Source organism: Spea bombifrons, chromosome 7 (assembly GCF_027358695.1).
Source record: "Spea bombifrons isolate aSpeBom1 chromosome 7, aSpeBom1.2.pri, whole genome shotgun sequence".
Lineage (NCBI taxonomy): Eukaryota > Metazoa > Chordata > Amphibia > Anura > Pelobatidae > Spea > Spea bombifrons.
In genome coordinates, this window is record NC_071093.1 from 26,844,358 (window position 1) to 26,859,045 (window position 14,688).

The 14,688-nt window shown below is 37.9% G+C and overlaps 1 protein-coding gene across 1 annotated transcript in view; it reads left to right on the forward strand.

Moving 5' to 3' along the window:
* The window catches only part of DNAH7 (dynein axonemal heavy chain 7), a 106,711-nt gene that overhangs the window by 6,088 nt on the left and 85,935 nt on the right, over positions 1-14,688 (forward strand). Inside the window, exons 9-20 of the mRNA XM_053472239.1 lie at positions 751-870; positions 1,780-1,957; positions 2,358-2,537; positions 3,318-3,587; positions 4,109-4,236; positions 5,355-5,433; positions 5,733-5,957; positions 7,893-8,039; positions 10,528-11,213; positions 11,704-11,890; positions 13,101-13,294; positions 13,745-13,943. Coding sequence (XP_053328214.1) covers positions 751-870; positions 1,780-1,957; positions 2,358-2,537; positions 3,318-3,587; positions 4,109-4,236; positions 5,355-5,433; positions 5,733-5,957; positions 7,893-8,039; positions 10,528-11,213; positions 11,704-11,890; positions 13,101-13,294; positions 13,745-13,943 — 2,593 coding nt within the window. The remainder of the gene's footprint in view (positions 1-750; positions 871-1,779; positions 1,958-2,357; positions 2,538-3,317; positions 3,588-4,108; positions 4,237-5,354; positions 5,434-5,732; positions 5,958-7,892; positions 8,040-10,527; positions 11,214-11,703; positions 11,891-13,100; positions 13,295-13,744; positions 13,944-14,688) is intronic.

Consider the following 14,688-nt stretch of genomic DNA (forward strand, 5'->3'; position numbering starts at 1 on the left):
TACAAGCCGGCACCGTGGCAGAGCAGGGAGACTCGCCGCAGGACTGTTTAAAGGTAAGTACCGGGGCGGGGATCATAGATTATGGCGTCTGCGAAGTTTAAAATGCTGCCCCCCCCGGCGTCGGCGGGGGGGGGGGCGGCGTTTTAAACTTCGCCCCAGGCGGCGTTAAGTCTTCGGCCGGCCCTGATTTCCTACAGTACAGGACATCTCTAGAAATAAAAGTCATAATACACCTGGGGAATTGTAAATCACACTGGGTGGGGCTTAAAGTGAAGTGTAGTATGATTGGACCATTGCTACATGCCCTTCTGTATAGTGCAGAGGAGAGGGGTTGCAGGATCGGATTGTTGGCAGGGAGGAGATGAGTTGCAGGATGGTGTTGTGTGTGTTTGGGAGAGGAAAGGGGCTGCCAAATAGCGCTCTGTGGAGGGGCTGCCAGGTAGTGTAATGTATGGGGATTGGTGACTGAAGAAAGGAGGCGGAGTAAAAGGAGAGGGAGGGAAGAGAATAAAGAGAGATAAACCAAAGAACAAGAGGAAGAAAGAGAGAACAAAACCATGTAATTTTAATGATAGGCACATACACTAGAACAAGCATAAACCTCCATTTTCTAGCACCTGTCAAGCTTTGCTCCTCTGTTAAATTTACATAGAACCATACCCTGTTAAATATACATAGATCCATACCAGCTCTCTCTCTCAAAAGCTGTCATGTCTGTTAATAAACAATAATCTTTATATTTTTATGAAGGCAATTACGTCTTATTGATACTGATGAATTTCACAATCGCCAGGAGGCAATGGAACTTACCATTTTTCAAAATCTTGTCACAAGACACCTTGATGCTACTAAAGACAAACTGCTGAAAAAGTAAGAATGTATAGGAATATTGAAAAATGTGATACATTATATATCAGCGCATTACTATTCTTTTTCATACACACCTGGTTATTGCATGCCATACATGTCATACTGTTTAGAATTACTTTTTTTTTTTTACTTTCGTCATCATTTACGAAACAAGCAAATAATGTCTGGTATAGTTGTATATTTATCATACCATAAATTGGCAGCTTTGTGGTTTATATAAACACAAGCAAAATAAAATTGCTTTGAGAAGCCACATTGTTTGCCTTATTCCCTGTTTTTATAAAAATGTTAGATATAAATTCTTACTATCACAGAGGTACTTTATACAACAATTCCCAAATTTTTAATAGTATATGCCCTAATCTAAGTAATAATAATGTCCTAATCCCGTTCTGCCTGCAAACCAAGAGATTAGTATTAAGTGACTAATAGAAAAATATCGTGTCCATTTAGATTCATGACACTAATGTATTTAGGCCAGTAGCCCTAAATTGGTTAAGGACATCTGTAAGTAGGACATGTCCCATCTCTGCCCAATTTTAAAATAAATAAAGAAAATAGTTATCATTTGGCACATTGAGCCTACATCCAAATGAAAAGCAGTTGTCCTTTGATATCGCTAAAGCAACAGTGAACCCTTTTGAGCAAAGTTGCAAAAGAAGGCAGAAAAGATTGGGTTAGGGGGTGGCATGGGGACGCGGAAAGGATGATGTGGTAAATATTCTGGTAATTGCTGAATGTTTTGCACACAGCGGAGCGTGTCATTGGGTGAAGATTGTTATTGGGTAAAATTGCATTTAACATGCAAAATGAAATATTTCTTTTGAAGTCATATGATTGGATGGTTATGTAATATATATGTATCTGAGTCAGTATAAACCTATGCATTTTTCTTTTCTTTTTTGAAAGATGGTTTCCAGAAATTCAAAATATATATTACCAAGGAAATAAGAAGAAACACATTCCCGCTAACAACAAGAAACTTGAATCTTTTTTCAATTGTGCTGCCACTTTAATGACTGAGCAGCTCCAAAGTCTTGCACTGGTGTCCATGAAGGATTACACAGACTTGATAGTACAGCCACTGGTGAGTGAGTCTTTTTCGAGTAGGCTACGGCCTGGGTTAATGTTACATCAAGGTTCACTGCTTAGTTGAAATGGTAGCGATGATTTAGCATAATACCACCAATGTCTTCGTCGGCCAGCAGGATTGAATTTTGGGGTTTACATTTCATTCAAAGCCATGTTTAGCTTTGATGGCAGTGGTCAAGTCAACGGGTAGGCATACGTGTGCATTCACTTTCAGCTCGTTGTTAGATACCTGGCTCTGGCTGCCTTTTTGGTAAAATATGATCCTTGTAGAGACACTTTTACATATGTATAGGTAGTTATGTTTTATTGTTTGTTTCAGAAACCTAATTCCAAATAATCAACACCGCTTGCAGAAAAGAATGTCACCTAACATAACATTATTGCTGTTATTTCAGGGTTCTGTTCGCGCCTACGAACATCCTGGCTTTATAATGAGGCTGATACTGGACAATGTCTCCATTAAATTTGAACCAGACTTTAATGACTATGAAACTGTCCTGTTGAATGTTTATGACTTAATGATCAAAGTGGTTAATCTTGTGCCAAGAGTGGAGACAAAACTTTATTCAGAATGGGTGAGTACAATACAAAATATTTTTCTTATATGTAGAACTTTTCATTTCATTGGAAGGCTCCGAATTGGACCTTGGGAAATGACTGGGTGTATTTTACATTTGTAGATTATGTAATCACTTATCATATGTGCTCTGCTCATTACATTAGAGGCTTATTTTTGCTCCCAATTGGGACAGAATTTACTAACCCTATTAATGTGTTGGTCGGGCTTGTCTAATTGTGATTCTGTATTGACGACTTTGCAGACAAGCTAGAAAATGTGTACTTCAGAGAGAGGAACTATTTAAGACCAACGTCTAAATGTTTCAATTGTGTCCTTGATCTTAAGTTACCGTATATGTAGACGTATTTGTCCCATAATAAAATACAGCCCCCCTCCATCCCTGTCCTCACTGTGTAGTATCCTGCGGTAGCTTTGGGTACTAAAGTCTTGCCATTATGATTATATATATATACATATAAATATATATATATAATCAGCAGATCCACACGGAACTTATATCTGTTTCATTGGAGGAACAAACAACGTTGCACCACTGATTTACAAGGAGACTGTATAAAGGGACTACAGTAGCTATAGTAGGGACAGACCATTCATATAAAGTGATACAATTTCATATGTTTTGCATATTATCGTGCAATGGTTTTGTAAAGGCTTGTAGGATGCATGAAAAATCATATGTATATTTTTGTGTAAATTATTGGTCTATTAAGCTGCATATATATATATATTTATAAATTCAGAAATTGAATGTTATTATACAATGTTTTCCTTACAGGATAATCAATCTAAATCATCTCTAAGGCCCATCATCCTAGAGGAAATTTTAGATGAACACAAGCAAAAAGTGAAAGAATATATTGTCTCGGAGAGTTTTTTACCAAAGGAGCACTTGAAACTATATGATAAATATAATGTATTGATAAGTAAACAAGCTGATTTGGATGTGGATCAGTTCTTGGCTGAAGAGCATACATTTGAGGAGATTATGAGGGAGGTTAAGAAATATGAAACACTCACAGATGAAATCCAGTATACTTCTAGAAAGGTAAATGCTATGATAGATGACGTGTTCGAATCTGAAGAGTATAAGCTACGCATACGTTATGTAATTGGCAAAGTGGGCCTAGGTGGACAACTATGTATCATTTACATAGAATTTGTTTATTTTTTAAACAGATTTAAAAAAATCAATAATTGCTTCTAGTGTTTTTTCAGACCAGCCTACTTCTCAGCTAAATATGCTTTTCTACCTTCATCGCATCGTTCCACAGGACATTTGTGTGTTTTTGCATTCCCCACCCAAGGGCAAAGATTGGTTATGAACACAAAAAAAACCAAAAGGATCGATCCAGCACTTGAAAAAAACTTCCAGCTTTATTTAATTTACTAAATGATTAAAAAGCATAATTCACACCTAAGTGCATAGGAAACCCCAAATCTGACGCGTTTCAAGCGGCACCCCGCTCTTTATCACAGATTGGTTATACCAATATATATATACTGTTAGTATCTTAAATTGAGTTATCACATACACGACATTGTGAAGCTTTTGCATTCTTTTTCTAGTTCATTCGTTTGGGAATGTTTGAACTGCACTGTGATGAATTGATCAGGGCTTTGGCAAAGCGTTCGGAGGCTATTTGTGGAAAGCTGGTCGCAAAAATGTTCAGAGATCACCAGGAGACCAATAAGAGGTAAGCTCTCAAATGCTACAAAACACATTTTTATTTTCTTGTATTGCACTATGTTATTGAGTAATCTCTCTTGGGCATCGGCTGTGTGGCAGAATTGTTTTCTTATAATAGGTTTATATGATTTCAAAGAAAAAGTTTATGATTTGGTTTCCATCACTGCTGGAAACCCAGCGGAGAACCGAGTTATACGCCTTTTTGTGTGTGCTGCTGAGTATTTAAAAGTAAAGATGTGTTTTATGGGGAAATTCATTAAGGTGGCCCATGAATATCTATTACATATACATTTTCCGTTTTGAGTATTCACTATAATGTTTGAGAGCCATCTCTATCCTCGCAGGGAAAATTTGCTGGGATCATCTCTAGTGTAAACTCCAGTGAGTCCCATAGAAGAGTAATAACCTTTCTTTGTTGTTCAAGTCATGGCAACTCGGGAGCTTCATAAAAGTACCTTTCCTGTAAAAATCAGTTGTTATGCATATTGTACTTAGTTTTGTACATGCCAGTTTTATGAATATACCCATATGTAGCTATATTCTGTCAAGTCCTTTCTTTTGATCATTCATCTGGTATTTTTTTTCACATTTTGTTAAGCCCAGATAAACATTTCCTCCATGTAGAAAGCTTCACTATTACCGGGGGTCCAAAACAGCTTGATATCACACAGCAGTCACTTCCACTGTATGTGATATCGCATGACGTTCCAACTAAGTTTATACCAGGGATGCTGTGCTAAAATAGAACACGACGTGCCTAGAAAGCTAATCTGTATGGATATTTGTAGTGAGAAAGGTGTAGGTGGTACTTTTCTCATTCCATACGGATATTAGAATAAAAAAAGCATAGCCTGTAACACTGATCAAACTTGCAATTAAAAAAAACATTATTCTGAGTATGTATATACCAGTGTTAATATAACTTTATAATTCAGTTACTACATATTTTTTTTACGTCCGACATTATGGCTGGTATTAGGGCCCATTGTGTTCCACATTGAAATGAGCATCCTGCATTAGGTGTTGGTAATGTTGCACATTGATTTTCTGTATGTTCCTTCATTTTAAAATGTATATTGTTTTAGAAATATTTGTAAATGTTTCAAAACCACTTATTTTATGCAGGTTGTGTGATGAATTTGAGAAAATAGCAGAAAAGGCTCTAAGTACTCCTCCAAACACAAAGGAGCTCATGGCACTGAAGGTGCGTGGATTTTGTTTGCCTTTCAGAGAGAAATGATTATACTATGTTAGCCATAAGAATAAGATTCAAGGTACATTTTGTGATAAAGAAATCACAAAAAGGAGTAAAAAAATAATACCTTCTAAATAAACAACTAAATGTAATGGCAATGTGACAAAAATCTATATGATGTATGATCCATTTGAATACACCTGCCACCTGTTCCCTGACAACGATTAGATGGTAAATTGAATCATACCCCCTGACACACGGACATAAGTATATAATATTCTTTGAAATTTATTTGATTACAAATACAGGAATACATCCAGAAAGTGGAATCCGAAGATATGTTGGCTCTGGAGCAGAAGCTTATTGGGGCTAAGAATCGCCTCGCCTTCCTGGTGGATTATGTCACATTTTCTCCTGCAGACATTCGTTTGAATAACAGTACTTTCCAGTGGTACAATCGTATGGGAAATATTTTTGAGGAACACAGGAAAATTACGAAAGATAAAACTGAACAGTATCAAGAAGGACTTAAAGTAAGTATTGTGTCTAAGTAAATATCAGCTTGTGTTTATAAAAATGGGTATAATTCCAATGAAAGCCTGTGACAATTGTATAATGATGGTCAAATAAGAGCATCAGCATCAGTAAGACACAGAGCCTGGGCAGGCAGGCACTGGCAGATGATAGGCACATGCAGGACCTTGGAGCAGGACTGAATTTCCCCGATATTAAACATATTACAATAATTGATCACCCAGAGCAAGGCCAGTGAAAGAGGAGCAGCAGTAGTAGTAGAGCACTGGGCATGGCCAGACAGGCACTGGCAGATGATAGGCACATGCAGTACCTTGGAGCAGGACTGAATTTTCCCGATATTAACCTCTTAAGGACAACGGACGGTCCCTAAACCAATTGAAAACAATGTATTTTGTAATTAAGGGGTTAAACAAATTACAATAATTGATCGCCCAGAGTAAGGCCGGTGAAAGAGGAGCAGCAGCAGCAGTAGTAGTAGGGCACTGTGTCTGGGCGGGCGGGCAGGCACTGGCAGATGATAGGCACATGCAGCCCCTTGGAGCAAGACCGAAAAGTGCATTTTTTTTTCTAGATCAGAAAACAAAAATGCCTTTGAACGTTACCAAGGCTGACTATTGTGTGGGAGCAGAACAGAGTAATATCCTAGTTTAAAAAATATTTTTCCAAGGAGAATATGTTGAGATTTCTTTCATTTATGTCTTGGAAAGCTATAATAATGACAGCAATACAGTTACAAGTTTACAGTTTTGGTGATATTAAACCGAATGAAGATCTGTGGTTTTCCTGAAGCGTATTGTGGGGTTTTTTTTGGGGGGGGGCAGAAAAAATTGGCTCTACCAGCTTCCTCATGTATCATTGAACCATGAGTAAGATGGTGGAAGTGGGCTGAAGATTGTAGGTGGTGTGGAGAGCTGGGGTTAGCATTCTGCTCAGGGAAGAATCCAGGGAAGAGGTTATTACGAAGCAATGATTACGTATTAGGACTATTTTGCAACATGTGATATCCTGTTAATACATTTTGTGATTCATTGTGATGTACGTAACAATGGAAGGTACATTGAAACTCAGTTCATGATGAACAATTAGTTAATATGAGGCATGGGTAGTACAGTTTTGTAGGGATGTATGGAATATTTTATCAAATAAGCAAAATTCAGGTGCTATTTATTAACATGGGACAACACACACAATGATAATATAAAGAGATACCCTTCACCAAAATTCACCAAAAACACCAAAATATATAATTCCAAACAAGATATTATAACACATTTATAGTTACTCAAGATATAAATTATTGTTGAAACAAAATCTATAAAAATATCTGTATGATTTGTGCAGTAAAAAGTATAAAACAGAAAAAATATTTTCAAAACATGTAAAAAATATATAATGTCATAGAATAGAGTGTATTATCAATCAGTTATTAAAAAGAATTACTGGCTTATGGATATAACCCATACAGTGGATAAAAAGCCTACACACCCCTGCCAGGTTCTTTTGATGTTAAAGAATGAGACAAAGATAAATCATGTCAGAATTTTTTCCACCTTTAATGTGACCTATAACGTGAACAATTCAATTGCAAAACACACTGAAATCTTTGAGGGGGAAATATTTTACCTCATAATAACCTGGTTGCATAAGTGTGATATGTAATATGTACATATTATCTGATAGTTTTGACCTCAAACCTTTACACAACGTGCGTGCAGATGGGAAGGGTACAGCCCCAACTTACATGTCAGCTTTTTGTTTATTTATTTTTATAAACTTTCTCAAAACTTTCTGGAAGATTCCTGGATTTTGGCAGGTTCTGTCTCCTACCTGTGGAACTTTCAGTGTAGACAATTAAATGTTGTGTGTGTGTGTTTTTTTTGTGTATAAGACCTCAAATGAATCATTAAATAATGTTTCAATTCCCCAAATAGCTTCGCTGTGAGAGGTTTATTGAAGAACTGGAGAACTATGCCAAACAGGTTGTTGAATTTGAAGCTTATGGTGACTTTCAGGAGGTTAACCGATATCTCAAAAAGGCACAAGCACTGAATTCTAAACTGGACCTTGCAGTAGAAAAGGTATGTTTTGCATTTGTAGCTTACTGTACGCCATGCTTGGTGAAGTAAATACCGTATTTGCTCGATTATAAGACGACCCTGATTATAAGACGACCCCCCAAAATCTGAATATTAATTTAGGAAAAAAAAGAAAAGGCCTGATTATAAGATGACCCTATAGGAAAAAAGTTTTACCAGTAAATAATAATTCATGTAAACAATTTTTTTATTTCCTTTTATTTACCAACCTGTCCCCAGTTATGCTCATCTGCCGCCAGTTATTCACATCTGCCCCCAGGCATGCCTTATACCCTCCTATATGCCACTCTGCCCCATGTTATGCCTTTTAACCCCCTATATGCCACTCTGGCATATAGGGGGTTAAAAGGCATATCATGGGACAGAGTGGCATATAGGGGGGCACTTACATAACCAGACACTAATATACCCACCCAGACACTTCCCTACCCACTGAGACACTTCCCTACCCACTGAGACACTTCCCTACCCACTCAGACATTTACCTACCCACTGAGACACTTACCTACCCACCGAGACACTTACCTACCTACTCAGACACTTACCTACCTACTCAGACACTTACCTACCTACCCAGACACTAATATACCCACTCAGGCACTTCACTCACCGCGATGTCTCAGCAGGCGCTTGCTGCAGCTCCCACGGGATTTCGGCATGATGCTGTGTGACCCCGCTAGGCCCCGCCTTCTCCAGAAAATTGAAGAGGTCTACCGGATCTGCTTTGGGACGGCACAGTGCCGCTGGGTCCTGGTCCTGCTTCTGGAGCAATCTCCCCAACCGGCTCTGCTTCCCCGCAGTGGGCGGGCTTTCCCGGGGACAGGAAGGTACGCGTGTATGCAACCTCGGCTGCTGACGGCACTTTCGCCGGCGCTCGGTGATAGACGGCGGCAGCAGCTGAGGTTACCATACAGGAGGATCCAGGTCCCCTGCAGCGATGCGGGGGATCTGGGTCTTAATCTAATAGTCAGACCTCATTTGAGGTCTGATTAGAAGACGACCCCGATTACAAGACGAGGGGTATTTTTCAGAGCATTTGCTCTGAAAAAAACCTTGTCTTATAATCGAGCAAATACGGTATTAGTAATAATACAAAAGAGAAGCCACAGCACGCCTAACAGTTATCTTGCCTTGACTAGTAATAAGTAGTATAACCATAGCACAAAATAGCAAAACAAGTTTGCGAAAGAACCTCTGCTAAAAGTAAAAGTTTTTTTCAGAAACAAAATCATCTGAAAAAAAGACCTTGTCTTACATTCACAGCAATTGGTGGTTAAAAATGACAGCCCAGTGATGTTCATCACGTCATCAATCAGGTCCTCAAACTCGATGCAAATCGGGTACGGGGTGTTCTAGGATGCCTCTGAATTGAGGCAGGACTGGAATGTCTAAAAATAATCTGTAATTACTGGGAATTGTCACAATCTACAGTCATCGGCCCCCAAATACATGGCAGTGCATAGCGTGGGTTGATCCTGGTAGCCTTAGGGGTTAGGCAGACCAGGATAAACCATTATTTTTTGAATTTAACGATGAGATTAATGGGAAAATCAATCACAATGAGCACATGTGAAAACGAAGTTGTTAAAATCTCTCCAAATCTCTTTTACTGACACACTTTTTGATCTTGTATCAGAGAGAGAGAGAGAGAAATGAGATACTGTGTACCTAGAAGTAAAGTAATACAAAAATAATAAAGCAATTAAACATTTTTTTTCATTTTCACATGCTTCATTGCATCTTAAATGATAAACAAAGGGTCCCAAAATGTTCTTAAAAGAAAGCACTATCTGACCTTGCAAAAACAATTTATTTCCCCCACTCCTACATGTGTAAGTATGCATATGAGTGTCTGGCAGGGTATAAGTATGCAAACGAGTGACAAAAACAGCGGTTTTGTTTTTTTCAGTAGAGCCATCTTATATTCAGGGATTTTTTTTCTTTTTATAATCAGGGTTGTGTTGTAATCAAGCAAATACGACAGTGTTTATTAAAACATACAAATCTTCCAGCCAACCTTAATAATATATTGTTTTATTTTTGTCTGAGCAGAGCAAATTTGCGGTCAAGAGAAAACCTTACACAATATTGCCATTATTTCAGTACATTATAGGGGGTTATGTCTGTCTCTTATACCTTTTTTTTTTTTTAAATTCTCACATATCTTAATATGCTGATGACTGGAAGATACAGCTGGGGTTTTAGTTAATTCCGTTGGACCCCCCTGTAAACCCTTCCTGCTTTGTTTGTGGCTCATTGCACCTCGTTATAGCATATGTTGTTTTCATTTGTAGACCTCATTGTTTAGAAATACATGCCTTAATTAAAATGTATTTTTTGTTTATATCAGTTTAGTCTATCTTATATTTGAAGCATAAAATACCTTTGTTAGTCATGTTCAGATATAAAGCTGTCCTCAAGCTGAATAAATGTCTATTGTTATTCCTTTACATCATTTTGTATACTACAGGTTGATCAACTTAATGCAGAAGAAGAAGCATTTGGTTTGGCAGCTTCCCAATACCCTCAAAGGAAGAAAGTTCAAGATTCTCTCAATCCATACTTGAGACTGTATGAGATTATAGTTGAGTTCAATACCAAGTACAAAAGTTGGATGGAAGGTCCATATTCTGACGTAAACCCTGACCTTGTGGAGCAAGATGTAGGAAACTATTGGAGAGTGCTGTACAAACTTGAAAGAACATTTCACGACTTTCCAAACGCCCTTTCACTGACTTCTCAAATCAAAGCCAAGGTGGAAGAATTCAGGGGATGTATACCTCTTATACAAATTGTTTGCAACCCAGGACTGCGTGATAGGCATTGGGAGGCAATGTCTGCCGTTGTTGGCTATTCTATTAAACCACAAGATGACACCAGTGTTCAGAAATTTGTAGAAATGAAGCTCCAATCGTTTCTTGAAAAATTTGAAAGCATAAGTGAGTCTGCCAGCAAGGAATATTCCCTTGAAAAAGCAATGGAGAAAATGATATCTGAGTGGGATAAAATGGAGTTTACGCTCCTTCCTTACAGAGAAACAGGAACCTACATACTTTCATCTGTGGATGATATACAGATGTTGTTAGATGACCATATTGTCAAGACACAAACCATGAGGGGATCTCCTTTTATTAAGGCTTTTGAAAAGGAAATAAGGTAATGACATGTGTAGTGTTTTGCCAACCTATCATAAACAATGCTTTATTTCTGTATATTAAATGTTCTCCATGTAAGCCATAAATTGACCTAAGTTTATACAGTTCCATCACCTTTATTGGGAATAATAGGTTTAACCTATACAATCATCAGTGTAATATTTGCTGTGCTTTAGTGGTTATTATGTCTAGACAATATCACTATTTTTCTATTGGCTACATTATTTACATGCTGAAAATAAGTAATTTTTATTATGAGACCCTATATGATTCCATTGTAAATGGAAATACCACTATAGAATTTCAGCGTCATTTCCATACTTGGGGAAAGATGAAAACTCACTCAATAATAGTAATATAATTATTAGATAACCTTTACTAATGTGAATATATCGTTATGTTCCTTATTTCAAGCAAAACATCTACGTGCTGTTATATGAGTCTAGTTGGAGACTCTTTAACCTTTGAAAGTTCTCTCTTTTTGTTCACAGAGAATGGGAGGGAAAGCTGCTGCTACTACAGGAGATCCTGGATGAGTGGCTAAAGGTTCAAGCCACTTGGCTGTACTTAGAACCCATTTTTAGTTCCCCAGATATCATGGCTCAAATGCCAGAAGAAGGCAGACGCTTCTCTACTGTAGATAAAACATGGAGAGACCTCATGAAGCTAGTGCTTTTGGTAAGTTATTGTAGTGAGCAAAACTCATTTGGAAATACACATTTGGCTTTGTTTTATGCAAAATAACTTGCATAAGAAATATGATTTAAAACAATACGTCCAACATTTCTGCAACAAAATACTTTTTAACCTTTTTAACCTTACTGGCTGGAACAAGAATGGGCCGTTTTGCTGCATGGTACATAAATGTAGCTGCAAATGACATCCTGGTTTGGCCCCAAAGATCCTGTTAAAAAGCTTATTGCTAGACCTTTAATGATTATAGTCCTTAATGATAAATTAATGATAAATTATCCATGGTAATGCAAATACAAATAACATTTGATTCCATACTGACTCTATATTGAGGTACGGCTTTGATGAAACTGAAATAGATATAACTAGTAACAGAAATAAGATCGTGGAAAGCTTGTGTAATACCTGCTGTCTATGTTTATTCCTTACATACTTAATGTAAAATAATATAAAATGTTAAGAAGGCTCATCTGTCTCCTTACAACAAAAGCATATTGGGTATATTGCTCCAGAAGATGGCACTGTGGCTCTATACAGCTCACAATCGAGAGAAGAGATTGGCGTAGGAGCTTACAAAGAAACAATCCTTCTGCATTGATCAACAAAAATAAACTTCCTTTAACTCCCATTTTCATGGTAATATGGGCTAGCTGTTAGTATAATGGGATAAAAGGTAATGCAAATGTGGTCTTTCAAGCATCTAACCTGTAAGGCTAATAATGAATAATTGCTGTAAAAAATGTGTTTTTCTGTTTTTTTTTAAATGCAGGAGGACATCGCATTGAGTATTTTAGTTAATTTGTGATAAAGTAGATCACAATTAGTTTATAAATGTTTTTTATAAGAATTTTAACCATTTACAGTGTCCAATCTCTCTCCTTGGAAAGATTAATAAGTCCACAGTGACTTATTATGTATGAATTAAACCCAAACCAAAAAAAATCCTTGGTGAGCTTCATCTGGAAGATGGCATACATTAGTCATGCATAATACATAATTCAATCTTTCTGTGTGTAGATGAGTTAACTATACACATTTAGCCCAGGTTTTTGTTCTAGAAACGCACCAGGATTTGTTATTAAGGTGTATACTTAAGGGCTTTCCTCTAATATTCCCCCACATATTGAACCATATTTATAATCGAGGACAATTTTAAAATGAAAAAGGTAACATCATTAAATCATTTTTGTTTCAGGACAAAAATGTTCTTGCTGTAGTGAATATTGAAAAAATGCTGGAAAAATTCAAAAAATCGAATGAGTTTCTGGAACTTATTCTAAAAGGGCTCAATGACTACTTGGAAAAGAAGCGCTTGTTTTTCCCCAGATTCTTCTTTTTGTCCAATGATGAGCTGCTTGAGATTCTGTCAGAAACAAAGGATCCTACAAGGTAGGTTATTCAGAACTGTGTGCATTTTAAACTTCTAAACTGAAATATTATACAGTGGCAAGTAAGTGAACCCTTTGGAATTACCAGCAGTTCCGTTATATGTAATCTTACAATAAGTTACAATAATGAAGAAACATAATCTGTTTTAACTAATAACACACAAATTATTGTATTGTTCTTGTCCATATTGAATACATCATTCCAACATTTACAGTGTGGGTTGGAAAAAGTATGAGACCCCATGGCTAGTCTCTTCAACAAAAGGTAATTGGAGTCAGGAGTTAGTTAACCTGGAGTCCAATCAAACAAACGGCATTGGAGATGTGTTTCAGAGCTGCTGGTGTTTATCTTTCTGTAGATTCGCACAGCTTGTGAGTTGAGTTGTCAGTTTCCATCATTTTCAGCTAATGATGTAAATCAAAATGTAGTAATTGCTTGCCTTTATTGCAGAGTTCAACCTCACTTAAAAAAATGTTTTGAAGGAATAGCTAAGGTGGAATTTACAGATGTCTTGGATATCACACACATGAATAGTAGTGAAGGTGAGGTGGTGCAGCTCATAAATACAATTTCAACTTCTAAAGCAAGAGGCCAAGTAGAAAAATGGCTAGTTGAACTTGAATCTGCAATGATTAACTCAATTCACAAGGTGAGATTTTTTTTTTATTTATTGTCTGTATGTCTTATTCATATCATCAAATATGATTACTGTTGGCATAGCAAATTTCATCCTTTAAGGACCAGTTATGAACAACTCCATCATCGCAACCTTGGTACCAACATATTGGGAACATATTATTTTTGGTGGAGCTACAAAAACTGTGTTATTGGGAATACCGCATTGGCTCGGATATAGGCCACACCCGAATATAGGGCGCACCCTAAAAGTTTGGTGCTTTTTTAAAGAAAAAGTTTTGTAATAGATATGCTGCCACTCTGGTCCCCCACCCCTGAGATATGCTGCCACTCTGCCCCCCCAATATGCTGCCACTCTGTCCCCCTCCAGAAATGCCGCCACTCTGTCCCCCCCGATATGCTGCCACTCTGCCCCCCCGATATGCTGCCACTCTGCCCCCCCGATATGCTGCCACTCTGCCCCCCCGATATGCTGCCACTCTGTCCCCCCCGAGATATGCTGCCACTCTGTCCCCCCCTCTCGAGATATGCTGCCACTCTGTCCTCCCCCCTCGAGATATGCTGCCACTCAGTGGAAGTGCCGGCACCGGAAGTTGTATACGCGTATTGCGTAGATGTCCCCCGCCGGCCCCGCAAGACACCCGGGAGTCTGCTCTGGTAAGTCTTGGGGGCAGAGGTAAAATGCATCGTGCGGATGTTCACCGGCTGCGGTGATGCACAATGTGCTTTAACAATCTCCCTTGCCGGGAATTCCCCCG